We start from the raw sequence: 20941 nt of genomic DNA, 5'->3' as shown, positions 1-20941 counted from the left end.
GGTCAAATAATCACGCATAAGACACACAAAATTAACTAAGCAAAGTGTATGCTATGCAGCAGCCATTCTCGCCTTCTCCCTTCTTCCTACTGCTTCCGCCCGGATGGTTTTTAAAGGGGAGAAGGAGAGACGCGAATAAGAAGTTTTGTCTCAATCATCACATATCCCGAATGTTTTTATGGAGAACCCAAGACACGGAGTGGAGAGATGAAATTGCTTTCTTCTATCGGCGAAATCGAGTCTCATTTGAGACTCTTCACAGCTCCCGGATGTCATGCAAAAGAAGAAACCAAAAAAGAGAAGAAAAATTAGAGTCACTTATCCATAATTTGTAAGACATAATTTCATAATAAATGGTAAAGGAGATAATACAGTAAAAGAGTCACTTATCCATAGTATGTGGAATCGAATGCTAAATACAGAATTCAACATCATTCGCAAGGGGTAGCAATTAGCAACTGAACATTTTAACATTGCATAACCCTCGAGCGTATGCGAAGAAGTACTTTCATTTGTATTGAAGCCTAGAATGAGATCTAATCACTTAGTTCACGTGTTTATACTGAGTTACGCAGTCAGTGAAAAAAAAACACTGAACAACTCCATCAGACCACTCGAATTAACCATAGACATTCGAATGGGTTACCAACAGCTGCAATCAGAAACTTACTAAACAGACAATTGAAACACAAAGTCGACACTAAATACTTGAAATATCCAATCTCAGAATTTCTACAGATTCATCAGAGGAAAGCGAAACCAGAATGTAATGATATAAATTAAAACAGATCTAGATCCACATAGGAGAAACTGTTTTAGGTTGAAAGGTTATAAGTGAAGTTTTAATGAACAAAGGGATATGGATGAACATCTCACAACTAAAATATGATAAGGATTGGACAAGAAATATGACAACCCAAAACTTCCAGATTCATTCTAACTCATTCATGCATTCGGGCTAAACCAATTTCAGAGGATGAAACATATTGAGGCTCTAAAGGAATTGGCTGAACTTAATTAAGACAAGACAGATTCACATGCTTCTAAACTCTGAAGCAGTGCAGTTACTAAAACTAAGAACACAGGATATCTACTCAAAATTAATGCTTTCATCATCTGATAAACTAGAGTGGCTAACAAGGCAGTAGTTCATACTTCAAAGCAGCTAATGAGAAACCAAACATCTGAACCCCCAAAGATTATTCATGCTACATTAATAGACGAAACAAACATAATTGGAACTCCAATGTTATGCCAAAAATGAGAATTTTTTTTTTGAAGAAAACAGAAGCAAGAGGGACATGGTTTGTTTATTCAGGCAGGTCCAGGCAACAACCATTAATGCTACATTATGATGAAGAAAACAAGATCCCACGCCAGAGATAGTCATGATGTAATGGCCAGAAGCACTATATACGTATCTCAAAACAAATTATGCAACAAGGTATGCTTGCAACACATGCAGACCTTAAACAAATATGCAATGATAACATAGAATATATGCAGGACTGAATAACACATATTTCACTCGCACAGAGATGCTTAGGGTCTAGATTAGGTGTACCTTGCAATATTCAACCATTTAAAGAACTGAGATAAGGCATTATTGCATAAATAACACATGAAGAATTCAAGCAATGTATATTGGCAGCATACAAGCAATATCCAGAGCCTAAACAGGGGATGTTTGCAACATACAAACACATGCTGAACTCTACCAAATAATTGTGATTAAGCTTAATCTGATTGGTCAACTTAAGCCTAATCACTACATGCTGACATGAATAAACTAAAAACAGAACTAAGTTATGTGCTAACACACATTAAGGCTAAACTAACCAACTAATTTATATGCTGAACATGTATGAATCCATACGAGCCTAATCTGAGCAAAGAATTGGCATAATCACCTATTAACACTAACCCATATTAGACCAACCTAGCAACTAACCATCAAACGTACAAAACACATAAACATGTAAAAAACAAACAGGAGAGTAGTCAAATGATCAATAAACAAATAAAAGGAGAAAGATTCACCGACCTTTTGCGAGTGCAGTGAACGGGGCGTCGAGGTCTCGAATCTACTCTCGTAATGACAAATTCGAAGCTCGAATCGAAAATTAAAATATCTTTGATGTAGTTACTGTTCTTTTGCCGAACATCGACGAAAGTTGATTGAATTGTGAAAACTTAATTTTTCAACACAAATCTCATAACAACGAATATTTTCGGATTTGAAAAAAAAAAGTTCAAGACCAGATCTTTTGAAAATGAAAGAAACTCAAGACTTTAGAAAAATATTCGCATCTCCAATTTGTGTTCTATCAGTCCCCCCACGGCTAAAGTTCACCGAAAAGTGAATTCACGTTTGGGAAGATGGTACGTCCCTCACAAAACACTCAATAATTCCCTCCAAATACTCGAGATCCTCCCTTTCTGAAAAATGCTCGGTTCTTTTCCTTTTTTCCCCTTTTTTTAGGTTCCAGCTCCTCCCTCTTTATAGCGCGAAGAGAGAGAGGAGCGTATGAGAGAGAGATGAAGGAGCGAGGGGGGACAAACAAGAATGGAGATGAACGTGAGACGTGGGGAACATGACGACAGGGAGCAGAGGCGTGGTGGAAGTGGCAGGGCAGGTGTGGTGGAGGGAACGTGAGGGTAGAGAGAGGAAGAGAAAGGGGAGCGTAGAAAGAGAGAGAAGAGGCGGGTGAAGAAAGAAAGAAGGAGAAAGGGGATTAGGGTAAAGAAGTTGAAGTGTAGGGGTTGGGCCGGGTAGGAGTTAATTGGGCTGGTCCGTTTTGGGCTGGCCTATTAATTTAAATATGGGCTGATATAAATGGGTTGGGTATTAAAATGTGGGTTGTTTATTAAATAGGGAAATAATGTTGTATTGGTATTTTGGGTCATTAATTTGGCTGAAAATTATTGATCCCTCCTCCGCTATTTAATCATTTTTGGGATTCTAATTTAATAACTTGTATAATATATATTATGTAAAGACAATAAATAATTAATACGTAAAAAGTAAATATTTTGCAAAGTGTTGTCTTGTAATTAATTTAACGAGTCCGAACCCAAAAAATGAAATGATGACGAATCATCTAAAATTTGTGGTAAAGTAATACTTGTAATGTTAAAAAATAAAAGTAGCGAGAATAATAGTAGTGAAAATAAAGTATTTAGCTCGTCAATAAATTTAGACGCCCGAGTGAATAAAATTAAATAAAGGAGGGACAAAATTGGGTGTCAACAATTAATATCTCTTGAATTCTTGTGGAATAAATGTAGAGAGATATTTTTAGAGAGAAGGGGTGAAATGTGGAAATGAACTAATGAACTTGGTCCCCTTATTTAATGACTTAAAATCTGATTTGGAATGAACAGCAACAGTGGTCGTAAACTCAGCTTACGGTCCGTATTCTAGTTTACGGGCCGTATTTCGTAGACGTATTTAAGCATAACAGAACCAGAAAGTCAGGCTGAGACCTAGTGATTTACGAACACAGTTTACGGGCCGTATTTCAATTTACGGTCCGTATTTCAAGTCGTCTTTAACCATTCAAGCATTTGACAAAAAGTTAAAGTTTTGGAAGTTGAAATGCGACATGGCAGTTTACGGTATACCACTTTACAGTCCGTATTTCATTTTACGATCAACTGGCCAAAGTGCAAATCTGCAACTTTTCACATTTTCAGAATCTATAGTTAGGCATTATGGAGCATGACCTATCTCTTATTGCAATTGTCTTTGGAATCTTGCTTAAGGCCATCAAATGTTATTTCTTACTCGTAGAAATATCGGATACTCGTACCCCTCGCTAGTCCATTCACTTGTGCAACGATGGAGGATTTTCCGAGGTGTAACAGATACCAGAAAAGTTGCTAGCATGATACAATATTTGCTTCTGTTCTTCTTTCATAATTACAATGATATATTGTTAATAAGTACTTTTATCATTTATATCAATTTAGTGAAAATATTATGTGTAGTCTCACATCATAAATGTATTTTCTTTAAAATTTAATTTAAATTCTTCTAAAGTTTATGTTATATAGTTACACATCAAATTAATTTTTTGACCCATACATTTTTATTTTATTTCAAAATTTGTTCTTATTAATGTTAATTGATTATATAATTTCTCAAATTGCAATTATTTTATTCATTATTTTGTCAGCTTTTAAATAAAAATTCGCTTGAATATTTTACTTATATTACTAATAAGTTGTATGTTCAAAACACGATTAATATAACACTGTGGTTTGTGCTCCGTATCCAAAACTTTATTATATTAATGTTTGCTACGAATACAAAGTTTGCAAAAATTTATTAATACTTTTAAAAGAGAAGACTTATTTAAAAGGAAACTATTTTCCCCTCTTTGAGATAAAACAATAGCAATATTTAAGCATCAGTTGATAACTTAAATTTTAATTCGATTAATTTAAAGGTGTAAAATATTCTATTGTTAATATATGTAAATTGGACCTAAACAATACTTATTATTTTTTTAATCAAATTTTGATTTGGATAATTCTAAAATTAAATCAAATTTACATTAGTTCAAATTATTAAATTAATTTTCCATATTTAAAACTCTCCTAGGGGCCTTTATCGTATCGCGCGCCTATCTTCAAGCAATCGGGAGAGGCGCCGAATACATAGACGAGGTGGTCCTGGGAATGAAAGTCCATTCCCTCGTGCTCTGGAACTCCAACACTTGGGTTGAACAAAAAAAGGTTCAATCTTGTGAAACTGTTGCGTAGGCAAAACCCGGCAGCCCGCCCAGAGTTTGACCTTCTCCGGTCCTGGAAGGAAGCCCTACTTTCCTTCCTTCCCCCAGCAGGCAACAACACTGGGAGGAAGACGATCAGGATACAAAGTAGAAATTTGATTTTTTATTTAAACGAAGAACTACTATTTTTTAATTTTTGGTGAATATTCTTGGTTTAGCTCATTTTATTTATCGTGTTGTCTTTTTCACCTTTTTTTAAGGAAACGTCAATTAGAATTAGAATTTGACTAATTTATTATTTGATCTCCATTTAATATTATTTTTTCTTTTACGACATTAATCTTTTTTCACATTTATTAGAGTAAGAATAAAAATGAAAAAGTAATTAAATTCTATCTTATTTTAAAATATAAATATTTTAAGTGTATTTATTTTAGTAAACAAACAAATAAATGACATGGAGAAATAGTAAATACAACAGTTAAATATCAAAATTAGATCTCAGACTAATATAAGAAAAGAAAGGAAATTGTATGGTTTGACTACTTAACCTTTTGAAGAAAAGCAATAATATGAGGTCCACATTTTTTGGTGTACAATGATTTCATTTGCTCCCACTAATGGGTTGATACGCATATGATAATGAATCCACTATTATTGACTTAATGAGGATACTTTGGGAATTACATGAGTATTGTTTATTTTTTTAATATGGGGTCCACTTTTTTTTTTTCATGCGTTGGAGGTGACACCCCCAAACTCATGTTTCTATATAGTAGTAATAGTTATAAAAGTTAAAATAAAATAAAAAATATTAAGGTGGGCCCCACTCTTCTACAAGAGTAGAAATAAAAAAAATTAAAGTGGGGTCCACGTGAACAATTAGGAGACAATTGTAAAAAAAAAAAAAAAAGGTGGGATTCACGTGAAGAAGTAGGAGACAATTGCAAAAAAAAAAAATAATAAGGTGGGGTCCATGTGAAAAAGTAGGAGATAAAAAAAAAAAAAAAAAAGGACATTTAAATAATGATAATAAGTTCAGAAAATGGTAAAGCTACGCTTAGAGAAATTTAAAGAAGAGAAATTCATAAAAAAAAATAATGATTTAAATTGAATACAAAAACCGCTAAAGAAGTCAAAAGATTTAAAACTTATAATGACGAATAACATCAAGAAGACGAAATATAAACGGTCAAGAAACGTATACACATATTTTCTTAAAATGATGAAGTTGGTCTATACTTAAAAATTTAAGACTACAACAGATGCTAACACATGAAAGCGCTTTTCAGTGTTGTTGAGTAGAAAGAGATGATGGCATGAAACTCGGTAGGAGAAGGTGTATTTCAAATCTTTCAATTGGGGAACCAAACCAGGAAAATCATATATGAGAAAAGCGGACTAAGTAAAATAATTTATTGATATTTTCAATTAATTGAATCATAATACTTTCTATAATAAAAATTTCATAATTATATTACTAAAAACTATATTAGAAGAGTGGGTTTGGTCGTCAACCACCTACTCTTCTAATATAGTTATAAAAGTTAAAATAAAATTAAAAAAATTAAGGTTGGGTCCACATGAAGAAGTAGAAGACAATTGAAAAAAAAGGACATTTAAAAAATGATAATAAGTTCAAAAAATGGTAACGGTACGCTTAGAGAAAATTTAAAGAAGAGAAATTCATGAAAAAAGAAATAAAGATTAAATTGAACACAAAAACAGCTAAAGAAGTCATAAAACCAAAAGATTTAAAACTTATAATGAGGAATAACATCAAAAAGACGAAATATAAACGGTCAAGAAACGTATACACATATTTTCTTAAAATGATGAAGTTGGTCTATGCTTAAAAATTTAAGACTATAATAGATGCTAACACATGAAAGCGCTTTTCAGTGTTATTGAGTAGAAAGAGATATGGCATGAAACTCAGTAGGAGAAGGTGTATTTCAAATCTTTCAATTGGGGAACCAAACCAGGAAAGACATATATGGGAGAAGCGGACTAAGTAAAATAATTTATTGATAGTTCCAATTAATTGAATTATAATACTTTGTATAATAAAAATTTCATAATTATATTACTAAAAGGTACTCTCTCTATCCTAATTTATGTGACATAGTTTGACTAGGAACGAAGTTTAAAAAAGAAAGGAAAGAGTTTTTGAAACTTGTGGTCTAAAACAAGTCATAGATATTTGTGTGGATTTAAATCATTTCATTAAAGGCAAAAGAGTAAGTTTCAATTTAAATGATTTCTAAACATAAAAACATACCATTCTTTTTAAGATAGACTAAAAAGAAAAGTGTGATACTATTTTTTGTGTTGGGCACGGGCTTTCATCATCTAGTACATATACTAGCCATATATGCATGTTTATTCACTTTAATTAGCTAGTCTTTAAGGTTTGTATTTTGGAAAAAACTTTTAAAAATATTCTAATTGTTATTAGATATAGCAACATATACAAAATGTATTTTATGTACCATCACTTTAGTTATAATTAGAAGATGGAGTTTAAAAATTAAAAACATATGATGGAATTAAGTCTTTGAGATGGAAAGAGTCGGACTTTTTTCTCATTGTCATGACAATGAAAGTTGTTTAGCGATGTGAAAAAGAAAATTAGTAAGAATATGAAGGTAAATTAATATTTTGATTATAGATTTTTTTTTCTTTTAAATTCTTTACACAGGTTAATATCCATCTCAATTAACTAACTGTTCAGATTCAAACATAAGAACCCTTGTTGTATATATTGGAATTTTTAAAAGCAAAACTAATAAAATATTTTTATTAAATTATTTCAAAAATATATATAATTTTTTTATTAACAATTATAGATAAAAAGAATTGCTACAAAGAAATCAAAATTAGAAAAATATATGTTATATAGTAAATCACCAAATTTTAATTCCAGAATAAAACTATAAAGTAATACATTTTATAAATGTAAGGAAATAATAATCAGAAAATGCAAAGGAGAGTAAAATAAGTAAAGTATTGACAGAAAGACATTCCCTCCCTTCACTTTTACTTGTCCACGTTGCCATATCAGGAGAAAGAAATTTTTCTTCTTCTTATTTTACTCTTTACATTAATTACTTATTTTCAAATCATTTTCTAAGGCTATTGAGATTATACATACACTAATAAATATGGATATAATGATAAAATATATACTTTATTTATTAATTCTTAAAGAACGCGAAAAGTCAAAAGTGGACAAGTAATATGGGACGGAGGGAGTACTTCATTTATTTACAATTTCAATTGATTTTTGTACAACTTATTGTTGATGTGTTCATTCATTTGGGCGTTTGTTGTTAAAAAAAAATTATCTTATTTTGGTTATGTCCGTCTCTTTTTATATTTAGTAAGTTGACAATTTAAATATCCTATAAGGATATTATGATAAAATATATACTTCATTTATTAATTCTTAAAGAAAGTGAAAAGTCAAAAGTGGACAAGTAATATGAGACGGAGGGAGTACTTCATTTATTTATAATTTCAGTTGATTTTTGTACAACTTATTGTTGTTGTGTTCGTTCACTTGGGCGTTTGTCGTTAATTTTTTTTTTCTTATTTTGGTTACGTCTTCCTCTTTTTATATTTAGTAAGTTGACAATTCAAATATCCTACATGTCAAGTTTATAATTACAAGATTTAAAGGATATTTTATTATATTATACACATTTTTTATTTAGAACTATAAGATTTGAAAGTCTATCTTTATTTCTTAAACTCCATATAAAGAACGTGAAAAGTTCTACATGTCAAGTTTATAATCACAAGATTCAAAGGATATTTTATTATATTATACAAATTTTTAATTTAGAACCTCAAGATTTGAAAGTCTATATTTATTTCTTAAATTTCATGTCTAGTCTAAGGTAGACACTTAAATTGAGATAGAGGGAGTACATCCCAAATGAAGGAAATGAAAGGACAATTAAGACACTGCGGACCTGTGGGGACTTAAAAAGTAAACACACAAGAGTTAAAAGTCCACAGAGGAAATAAATATGTGTCGGAAAATTAAAATTGAAGTGCATATATGTATACATGAGAAGAAAATAAATATTCAGCAAGAACGTGAAAAGTCAAAAGTGAACAAGTAAAAATGCATGGAGGAAATAAATATGTGTCGGAGAATTAAAATTGAAGTGCATGCGTGTATACATGAGAAGAAAATAAATATTCAGTACTAGGGCATACATCCACGTAGGATTTACTAATTCTTAAAGAACGTGAAAAATCAAAAGTGAATAAGTAAAAGTGCACGGAGGAAATAAATTTGTGTAAGAGAATTAAAATTGAACTGCATATGCCGATACATAAGAAGAGAATAAATATTCGGCAAGAACGTGAAAAGTCAAAAGTGAACAAGTAAAAATAAACAACAACAACAACAACAACAAGCCCAGTATAATCCCACCATGTGGGGTCTGGGGAGGGTAGAGTGTACGCAGACCTAACCCCCACCTTAAAAGGTAACAAGTAAAAGTATACGGAGGAAATAAATGTGTCGGAGAATTCAAATTGAAGTGCATACTTCTATACATGAGAAATGAATAAATATTAAGTACTATGACATATTAGAAATGTCCACGTGAGATAGGAAAATAGTTAGATAAAGTGTACAAGTTACATAGCTTATGGTATAAGCATTCATTGCGGGTACAATCTGTGAAGCTTTTGGTACAGCTGTTTAAAGCTGTGTTCGTCCCTTTAAGGAACTTATATATAATAGAAATATATATGGGCAATAGAAATATATATGGGCAATAGAAATTTGTGGTCTTTATTTATTTATTTCTTTTCTTTTTTGCTTCTTTTCTTTTTCATTTCTTTTGCTTTAGGCATATTCGAAATTCAGTAGATTTGTGTCCGATATGCCTGCTATTGCTAAGGGAATAAATTAACCACAGTTGATTTATACAAATAGTCACTTTTGCAGAAGAAGTTGGTCACTTTTTCAAAATTAGATCAGTATTCTAAAATCTGAAAATGGCATATAGTCTGGACTCTAGAGTTTAAAATTAAAATCTGGTAACTAGACTACTGGTATAAACTCAAAATTAAATTTTAATTACAAGGCCACAAAAATGGCTGCCTAGTTTGGATATTAAAGTGTACCTTACCGAGAGGTTTTACGTTGTCAGGTGGCCTTACTAATTTAAGTTTACATCGGCCGATAGACCCATGAAGGAGGGTTACCATATGTAGGTGTGTCAACGGCTTTCAAAAAACCGACTTAACCGATCAGACCGTACCGTACGGAACCGATTTTTAGGTTTTTTTTAATAAAACCGACAGTTTTTGTATAAATTTATAATTGTACCGAATAATTAGGTTGGTTTTTAATTTTATAAAAATAAACCGAAAAAATACCGAACCGTACCGAATAAGTTTATATGTGTAAAATATATTCTATATATTAAATTTAAATATAATAAAGATTAAAATTTTCGCCTTGGGTTCGGGATGATGAAAACGAGGGCAACATAATTAACACCTAAAGTTCCAAGGTTGAAACCTATTATACTACTCCTATTGAAATTAAATTAGTTCGTTCTAGCATCTCAAGTAGTAACTAGCTTGTAAGCTACAAGGTATTCTAACAATCTTGGATAGAAAGCTACAAAGTATTCAATATCTTTCTTGTCATATGATTTTAAATTTATCTTATTGGATACTTATAGCCTGTTTGGCCAAGCTTATTTTTCTCCCAAAAGTACTTATTTTTTTAATAAGTGCTTATTTTAAAAAAAGTAAGGTGTTTGGCCAAGCTTTTGGGAGAAAATAAGTGTTTTTTGTGAGTAGCAGAAGCAGTTTTTTAGAAGCTAAAAAAATAACTTTTGCCCAAAAGCACTTTTTTGAAAAGTACTTTTGAGAAAAATACACATAAAAGCATTTTTTAAAAGCTTGGCTAAACACTAATTGTTGCTCAAAAGTACTTTTTAAATTAATTGACCAAACACAAACTGCTTTTAGCCAAAAGTACTTTTGAAAAAAGTACTTTTTAAAATAAGTTGTTTTAATCTTATTAGACTCCGTTCTTAAGTCCCATCTTGATTGATTTTTGCCCCCTTGTGCGATTTAAATTATACTTTTTGTCTTTGCTTAACATTGTTTTACACTATCGTAAAATAGTGGGATCAATCTTTATTCATGTCGTCTTTCATGTTTTCTTGATTCATTATCTTTTAAATAGTAAAAATATCTAGAGAGTTTTTGCTAAAGTCCTATAAAAGTATGTGTGATATCGTGTCTTTAACTTTTACTAATGACTATAACATGATGTACTTTTTCTATAAAAAAATAAAAATTAACCGAACCGTACAGATACCGATACTAATGCCGAAGAGAAACCGAGATGATGGGACGGTTTTGAAAATCTAATTTTGGTTCTACAAAATCAAATAACCGAAAGTTGGTATGATATAAATTTTATAAAATAAACGCCCGAACTGTATTATTGACATCCTTAAACATATGAGAAAGCAAACTTTTTTGTGAGTTAGCTAATAGGCAGTTCTTTTTGCGAGGGTTGGAATGTCTATGGTAGCTTCCCCTTCCCTCTTTTTTTCGAAGGATAAGTCTTATCCTTATTGCGTTCGGAGGTAAGGCCAAGTCCCCCTTCTTGTAATTTGCCTTTTGATATATAACACCACAGATAATCTAGAAATCTTAGCAAAAAAAAGAAAAGAAAAGGACAAAGATTCTACATTTCAAGGGTTCAAATCCAAAATGTCTGATTTATAACAGTTTGTATTCCAACCATTCCGGCTAAGAGATTGATGATCTTTCTTTGGCTTTCTTTCTCATTTGGTGTTAATAGTTGAAATAGATTCTTGTCGTTTGATGACTTAATCACCCCCCCCCCCCCCCCCCCAACCACCACTATTTTGTGTCAATAGTTGGGCAGAACTCAATTACTGGTTCTAACTTCTAAGTCATAATACTATTTGGTACAAGTGGATATAATAATTTCGAATATCGTATAAAGCATCTCCAACTCGATTATTTGGATAAGGAATCGTATCAGACACACGAGTGATGGACCCTAGTATTTGTTTTGATTTAAATTAAGAAACATAGAATTATAAAACAGTAAAAGACAAGTGAGAAAGTCCGATGTGGATTATCCTATAATAATGTTTTGCACTAAATGACTCCTTAATACATAAGGCTATGTCCTCGAATATTTGCCAGCGTTGCATGGGTGACATCGTGAAAAGATGCATGGATTAGACAAGGAATCCTTTACCTAAAAGAGTATCAATAAGACATAAGTCTATGTCCTCGATGTGGATTATCCTATAATAATGTTTTGCACTAAATGACTCCTTAATACATAAGGCTATGTCCTCGAATATTTGCCAGCGTTGCATGGGTGACATCGTGACAAGATGCATGGATTAGACAAGGAGTCCTTTACCTAAAAGAGTATCAATAAGACAGGAAAAACAGAAGAAACCGTGACTGGTACACATAATTTTGGGGATTTTACCAATGCTGGGTGAAATATACGGGTTTCGAATGTTCAAACGGTAACCACCAACACAATGTAAAATTTGAAATAATAGTGGTTTACGAGTTAATTTGCGTGCATATCAATTATTTCAAGAGGTACCTATTACTATTCATCAGTACATAATTCTGTCTTCATTATATCGTCAAAAAAAAAAAAAAAATCTCTTGTCTATTTTTTTATTTTCTCCTCTTTTTTATTAGGACGGGACAGGGTTGGGAAAGTGAATGATTTACAAACAATATTGCCAGTGACTTTAATATATTGAAAGTGTTAAAAATATATAATAGAATGAGATGATAATCAGACACTGTAAGGCTGTAAGCTTATCCATTTATTGGGAATAATTAACATCCTGTTATATGGATAGAGTTCCCAACAGGGGCGGATGCAGTAACAGGCCAGGGTGTTCACCCGAACACCCTGGATAAAAAATTATAGTATATATTTAGGGTAAATTTTCTGTGTTCATGTACATATATTAACTTTTGAACACCCTGAACATATATTACAATGTATATTTAGGTCCAGTTATTTTTTCGAACACCCTGAGTGAAAATCCTGGATCCGCCACTGGTTCCCAAAGCACTAGATTTTCGTTCTTTTTTGGCTACTTTGCTAGAGGATCTTTTCTGTTCAAAGAGCCTGTTTGTATGGGCTTATGCCTATAAGTTGCAAACAGCTTATAAGCTAAAAAATAAATTAGGGTAGTCTAACTTTTTTTTTTGGCTTATAAGCTGTTTTCAACTTATAAGCTGTTTTAGATAAGCTAAGTCAAATGGACCAAATTATTTTTTTGAGCTTATTTTAAGCACAAAATAACTTTAAGCTGATCAGCCAAACACTCAAAAAACTAAAAACAGCTTATAAGCAACTTATAAGGCAATCCAACCGGGCTCAAAGTGCTGACTTAACACTTTGGACACCTAATTTCAATAATATATGGGTTATCGTTAATGTATTTCCAAGTGGCAGACTTATATCCAAGTGTACATATTTTATTGGAAGTCCCACCTCTTCCTTAAAAACTAAGAAATCCACATAACGGTTTTCCTACTCTCTTTTTCTTCTTATGAACTCTCACACGAACAATATGTCTCTTTTGGATTATGGTGGGGTCATGATGGTCGGATTGATTTTACGTGACAATTTAATTTTAGAAGTTCGTTTAGTTCTTTGGTTTAGAAAAGGACCCTTCCAACTTTTTGTTGATAAAGCGAGAAACAAAAGAAGTAAGAAACTCCACTTCTTTATTTTCTTTTCTCTCTTTTGAAAAACTAAAAACCTCTCATAAACTCTACTTTTAACATCTCACTACTAATCTCACTACTACATGGTCTAGATCGTTGAGCTTGGACCCATATCTTCACCTTTTGATTTAGTGAGTCACTTTGTTTGCTCTAGTAACTTATATGGTCATCTAACTATAGTAAATTTTGAAGGATAAATTAGTCAAATCATATTTTTTTAGTAGTAATAATAATAAAGTTAATTGTATTGCTACAAAGAACATTAAACCATAAATGAGTTTAAGTGTCACGAAGCCAAAGTTAAGGGGAGGTTATCTAATTACCCCTTTCGTTTTTTGGCTATAATAACTTTGTAGGTAAATTAGTCTAACTTGAGTAAATTTACTAATACAAAATAAATAATAGAAGTGACTTTGGTGAATAACTTGTTATAGTTGGATGACCATATAAGTTTGTACAAGTTGTTTAAAGAAACAAATGCTACTAAGAGCCTGTTTGGATTGGGTTATTTTAGGCGCTTTTAAGCTAAAATAGTTTTTAAGCACTTTTATAGCGATTGAGTAAAATAAAAAATTGTTTTTAAATACTTTTTTTTTAAGTTAAAATAACAAAAATAAGCCAAAAAATAGCTTTTGGCTTATAAGTCGAAAGACATAAGCTCAGTCAAAAGCCATAACTTGTTAAGAAACTATAGTGTATTTTCTGAATTCGTTAGTAGAGTGGGCCGTGGGACCATTGAGTGGACCGATTCAGTGAATGATTGGGCTTTGAGGGCGGCTTCAGTAAGAAATCATTTTTTGGCGCGGAATGTGCTCCAAAGCCACTGCCCACTGGTCTTTAATTTTTGTCCCTCATTGTTGGTATTTAATTTTTGTCCTTCGCCTAAAAATTCATGGGTTTCGGGTTTGAATCTCGCTCAGTCAAAAATTTAAAAAAAAATCGCAAAGCAGAATTTTGGATGTTGCCTTAAGATAGAGTTTGAACCTTATAAGGCAGAGTTTGGACAAAAGTCTGACTTAAGGCCTAACTTTTGCCCAAATAGGACTAATTTAGAGCAAAAGTTATGCCTTAAGGTAGAGTATTGCCTTAAGGCAAAATTTTGGGTAAAAGTTTGCTTCTGCCTTAAGACCTAACTTTTGTCTAAATAGGCCTAATTTTTGCTACAAACCTCTGCCTTGCGATTTTTTTTTATTAAGCAGGGATTTGAACCCACAACCTCGAAGTATTAGGCGAATGACAAAAATTAAAGACCAACAATTTGAGGGACATAAATTAAAGACAAGTGCCTTTGAAGGGCCATCGAGCAAATGACCCGGAAGAAATTGCACGGTTTGTACTTCAAATGGGCTGGTCTTTAATTTTTGGCCGCCCCTATTTCTTGGCTCCATTTACTTCTTTTATTTCAAAATTATTTCTTTTTTATCCAAAGGACTCAATTTGCTTAATTATTTACACTATCAAACTGTTTGATGGGTTAGTGGGAAACATTGAAAACTTTTTTAGGCTCCAATCGATCGAAATTTTATATGGATTAAAAAGATTCAAGACTATTATGTTGTTATTCTATCCTACTAAAAAAAAATCATGTGTAAGTGCTAATATATTATTCTTTCTAGTGCAAACTTTATGCTACTAAAAAGCCCTTTTGGGAAGAGATAAGGATATAATCAATTAACTAAGACCTAGGTAGTTTATTAAATCAACCTCGTAGTCTTTAACTAATTTTATTAGTATTAATTATTCAACCCAACGAGTTGCTTCATTACTTTTCACCCGTTCTAGCTTTTAGGCAGGCATGGATGATTTGCTCATTTGTACTTATTCTCTGAGTTTCTTCTGGTGTATGATGCTGATTAAATTCAAAACTTAATGAATTAAATTGATTAATGTTACATGTAACTAATGTTAACTCAATCACATAACGTTCTGTTGCTCATTCCTTCTTCTTTATTTTCCTTCTCTATTTTGCTTTTTTCAAGTATATTACAATTATAAAGCATTCTAGTTTAATCCATAAGTAAATGAACAGCCACTTGAAGTACAAGTTCTCAAAGAAATTCCCCTAACTCCACACGTATAATTGTAAGTTATCACTTATCAATTGTCATTCTGTTTGGTGTAACAGAAATTCTGTTATTACCATTTGTTACACAAAGGGGATCATTTGTAATACCAGTGTATATAAAGTAGGCGTTTGGCCATGAAAATCAAATATTTTTCACTTTTTTGGTAATTTTGAAGGTGGATTTGTGTTTGGTTATAGTTTTTGCAAAGAATATTTGGTTATTTGAATATACTGAAACTCGGTGACAGTTCTTGGACAAAAGAAATCACAATTGGAATTGTCGGGTCTAGTGTGTTTCCTTATTTACTGAAATATGAAACGACTATTAACACAAAATGAGCGAAAAAAATCACCAAGGGGCTTGGTGGATAGTTGGAATATATCCATTGGTTTTACCAGAGATTTTGGATTTTAATCCTAGGAATGAAGAATCTCTTGACAAGAAATGTGTTCTAGCGCAAACTCAAATTTTTAGGCCGCCCTAATAATAGATAATTTTTTGGTAAGGAACGCCTTATACTTGCACCAGATAGCCACTTTTTTGGCCATGTATTTGGAAGTTGAGTCTTAATATAGAGGCTTAGAGCATTGGTGTGAATGTATCATTTTTGAATTTAAACTTCAGACTTGGTGTTACTTCCGGACTTCAAATTGCTGGTCTAATTTTAATAAAGTGGTCAACTTTTAAACATAGTTGAGCTTTACTCGCTTTAGTAGGCCTATCCAACGCAAGTGCAAGTTGATTAAGCTAGTGAGTTTTGAATACACAGATTAACTTAAAGAGCCGCCCGTCCAAAAGAATAGCCGGCAGATAGGGGTGGGCATAGTTCGGGTCAACCCGAAATCCGAACTTTTTGGATTATGGATTGGATTGCGGATTTTATTTCTAAAATTTATGGATTTCGGATTGGATATGGATTTATTACTATGGATATTGAATATCCGAAAATTCGAAACTTTTATACCTTATATTCTACCCCATCCATATCATATGTGCCCAAGGCCAATGATACTAATAAATCCAATTTCAAAAGATCTAATAGATTAATACCCTACGAGCTATGACCCTACCCATTATAGTAATAAGTCCAAATGCAGAATTTTCTACTAAATCAAATATAATATTGGGTTTTTCTTACATTTGGATACAATCTTATAATTCTCTTATCTTGCATTGCCTAGAATGCTTTTTGCATCGCAAGTGCTACTGTGCCAGGTGATCGAACTAGGTCAAGTTATCCAAAAAAAATCTTTTATGTCCCCTGCTCTTACTAGTATAGAGCAATTAAGAGCTAGATTTTCCATCCGTGGAACTCACACTTGAAAAATATTTGTATGCTGAAAGTATCTTAACTTCTTAGGTTTTTAGTTTTAATTTGGTATCACATTATGCTAATTAAGACATGTAATTTGGTAACTAAAGCACATGAATTTCGTTACAAATAAGCCTGTCTTAAAGGCTCAAAAGTCAAATCCGAAAATCTGAAATATTCAAAACGATTAATCCGAAATCGAACTTAAAAAATCCAATCCAATTCGAGCTTATTTGGATTGGATTTGAATTCTAATTTCTTCAATCCGAAAACTGAAAATTCAAACCAAAATTTTTATATCCAATCCGACGGCCCGAACGCTCACCCCTACCGGCAGATGTATAATATATGTATAGTTAGTGTATAATATATGTATATTGCTAGCTACTGTAAATATTTTTGGTCGAGCGGCTAAATGTATAACTTTTCCTTTTATATATGCCTAAAGCAAAAGAAATAAAGAAAAAAAGGAGAAACGAATAAAATAAAGGAAGAAAGAAATAAAGAATATATACTTCTATAGCCTATATATACTCCAACATTGCCTCTAAAATCCCCACAATCTGAAAACAAATATAAAATAAGAATAACAGAGGAGGACTTGCTCCTCTATACAAAACTTAATCTGTTTCTTCAACTTCTTACCACATTTTCCTCTTCAACATAACTGTGGTTTTGATCCAATTTCTTTTGTGCTAAGAGTGAAAGCTCATCAATCCACCTCTCTTTCACTTGTTAGAAGTAAAGTGGAAAAAAAAAGAAGAAGAAGGAATCCTTTAATTTCCAAAACATCAAAATGGAGAAAGCAAACGCTATGCTAAGGTACAAAAGGCGTCAAAGCGTGATAAGGTTGTTCCGTTTCATCGAATTTTGCATTTTTTTCGTCATAATCTCAAGATTTTCCACTCAATTGCCACTCTCTTCCAAGCTCTCGACAGATTATTTCAAGGGACTCGGTGTCACCCTCATTAGTCCTCGATTCGTCTTCGTTCTTGGAAACGCAATTGTCATCATCCTCTTCTTGAAATCAGGACAGTCGTCTACTAAAGATGACTCCACAAACGACGTTAAAGTTGATCCGCACGATGAGTACAAACAAAAATGTTCGATGAACAAAGAGGTTCAATATGCACAGAGCAAAAAACAGGGGAAACAGAGTATTCTTGCAGAAGAGGCTTATTGTGAACAGAGCAAAAAACAGAGGAAACAGAGTATTCTGGTGGAAAGGCAAATAGCAAAGAAAATTCACCGTAGCCATTCGGACAACGCTATATGTTTGTCCCATGATGAGAAAAAACCTAGAAAAAAATTGAACCGATCAGCTACAGTAGGATGCCGGAAAGTTATAAACGCTGACAGTGTAAAACCAACAATGACAATGACAACAACCTCATATCCGGAGGACGAGATGAGCAGCGACGAATTCAGGAAAACTGTTGAGAATTTCATTGCAAGACAACAAAGATTTTTGAGGGAAGAAGAGTTGTCAGCTGTTGTTTCTTATGAAACATAGCTTGATTTTAGTCCATGTTCATGTACTAGTTTTTGCTCTCTCCGATTGTAAACTTTTTCCTTTTATTTGCTTTGGTTATGTTGAAGCGCAGCCCGGTGTATGGAGTATTAAGGTAGACACTCTACCCTGAAACAAGCATCAGCGGCTGCTTTTATGGCTTGAACTCGTGACCTATAGATAATATGAAGATAATTTTACCGTTGTTTCAGCGCTCCTCTTCATTTTCCTTTTTATGTGAACAAAAACAAGAAACAAAAAAAAGTATATACATAGTACTCATAGTTCTTAGGCCCTCCTCCATATGGCTTGCTTGCTACAATAGATCTGTACAGTAATATATTATGATGATTGATGGATGTCATGGAAGTTTTTTGCAAATGTCGCTTTGCCTTAGATCTTTGTTACTACAATATTTTGTATCATAAACTTACATTTGGTGCATAAATTAACTTACCATTTTACCTTTTGCTGATTCGTTTCTCGCCTATCTTAACAAGCTTATTAAGGGTCGTTTAGTTCGTGAATAGATTATGTTGGGATTATAATATTGGATTACTAATCTATGGATTATTAGGTACCAACAGTTTGTTTGATTCATTGCACTAAATCGTGGATATACGGTGTATAATTTAAACTCGTGTTTGGTTTAAAACTGGATAAAGTTGGATGATCTTTTGTTTTAGTTTTAACCTTAAATCTTAAGTCTAAAAGTGAAAAAAATGAAAAAAAGAGAAAACAGTTTTTTTTAATGTTTTTCAAATTCCAAATACAATTTCAAGTTGTATTTGGAAATTCCATGACCAAACGTTGATTTCCAAATACAGTGAAAACGTTTATTGAAAAAAAATGAAAAATTCTTGTGGCCAAACGGGTCCAAAATATCTTTGAATTGCCGATGAGTTAGAAAGTTGAAGCAGTGTACGACTTAGCACAAGAGCTCGCTCCAATTGTTAACCATCTAACTAGCCTGATGAAACTCTAAGTAGTGATTATGGGTGGCAAAATCAGCCCATGAATATTTGGCCCGCACAACTCGTTCAAAATGACTTGTCTGTTTATTAACTCAACCCATTTTAAGTCGTTCAAATTCAATACAATCCATTCAGTTGACACCCCTAATTGCAATGACAATAATATATGCCACAATAGTGTTGCCGATATGGTGGTAACTGGTAACAAGTTGATATTATTATTGTGAATGTTTGATGGATCTGTTTGTAGACTATACAAGCTCCCCGACCCACGATTTATCTTTGTTCATAAACATACATTTATTTTCTCTATGATCACCTAATGTGCTAGTTAAAACTCTGATATTTCTTCCAATCTGTCTGTTTATGATGAAACAACAGCTGAAAATTCTTCTTCCCTCAAAAGTCTTTGTTTTCTTGCAATAAAGGCTTCAACAGTGTTCTTGAATTCTTCACTACTCATCCCATCCTCTGGATATGAGTTTGTTGTCATCGTCGTTGTTGTTGGTTTTACACCGTCAGTGTTTATAACTTTCAGGCATCCTACTGTGGCCGACCTGATCATTTTTTTTCTAGGTTTTTTCTCATCATGGGACAAACTTATAGAATTGTCCGAATGGATACGACGAATTCTCTTTTCTACCAGAATGCTTTGTTTCCTTTGTTTCTTGATTTGTTTACAATAAGCCTCTTCTACCAAAATGTTCTGTTTCTTGCTCTGTTCACAATAAGTCTCTTTGTTCATCGAACATTTTTGCTTGTACTCATCGTACATATCGATTTTACTGTTGTTTGTGGAACCATCTTTAGTAGTTGAATGTCCTGATTTCAAGAAGAGGATGATGACAATTGCATTTACAAGAACAAAGACGAATCGAGGACTAATAAGAGTGACACTAAGTCCCCTGAAATACTCTGTGGAAACTCTTGAAATTACGACGAAAGATATGCAGAATTCGATGAAACGGAACAAAGTTGTTACTCTTTGACGTTTTTTGTACCTTAACATAGCGTTTGCTTTCTCTAATTTGATGTTGTGGAAATTTCGGGATTCCATGTTTATTCTCTTTCCTAATAAGGATTTTATTTGGGGGGGAGTTGGTTTTCACTCGAAACACAAATTATTTTGGATGAAGTTTTGATTAAGGAGAAGTTGTTTGTGACAACATTCGTGTTGAAGAGAAAAGTTTTGGGTGGGTGAAGAAATGAATCCTCCTTTGTTTTTATTTTTTATGTTTGCTATTGAAATTGTTGGGATTTTAGAGGAAACGTTGCATGCAGTATATATATAGGCTATAGAAGTAGAAATTATTTATTCTTTCTTCTTTCTCATTTGAGTTAATTGTTGAAATAGATGCTTGTCGTTCTCACTTTATCTTTTTTTTTTTTTTTTTTTTTTGAGTATATTGAAAGAGATTATAATAAATTTCTGATTTTTTTTTCACAAGTTACCTGGCTAAAATCTTGGATGAGAATCAAGGTGAGCGCTTTTTTTCTCAAAATAATACTCACTCGGTCTACTAGGCATCCAGTTTATGTGACACATT

At 32.5% G+C, this 20941-nt stretch overlaps 2 protein-coding genes across 2 annotated transcripts; one reads left to right on the top strand and one right to left on the bottom strand.

Annotated features, from left to right (window-relative positions):
• Nucleotides 1–17706: 17706 nt before the first annotated feature.
• On the top strand, nt 17707–18423 carry LOC132644721 (uncharacterized). Its single transcript, XM_060361326.1, has one exon. It carries the CDS (start codon nt 17707–17709, stop codon nt 18421–18423), a length of 717 nt encoding a protein of 238 aa, XP_060217309.1.
• A 1335-nt stretch (nt 18424–19758) lies between these two features.
• LOC132644720 (uncharacterized) lies at nt 19759–20451 on the bottom strand. The gene has a single exon (XM_060361325.1). The coding sequence runs from the start codon at nt 20449–20451 to the stop codon at nt 19759–19761; it is 693 nt and encodes a 230-aa protein (XP_060217308.1).
• Between the last annotated feature and the right edge of the window lie 490 nt (nt 20452–20941).

The sequence above is a fragment of the Lycium barbarum genome, chromosome 6, assembly GCF_019175385.1.
Source record: "Lycium barbarum isolate Lr01 chromosome 6, ASM1917538v2, whole genome shotgun sequence".
Lineage (NCBI taxonomy): Eukaryota > Viridiplantae > Streptophyta > Magnoliopsida > Solanales > Solanaceae > Lycium > Lycium barbarum.
This window is presented reverse-complemented; position numbering and strand designations above follow the sequence as displayed.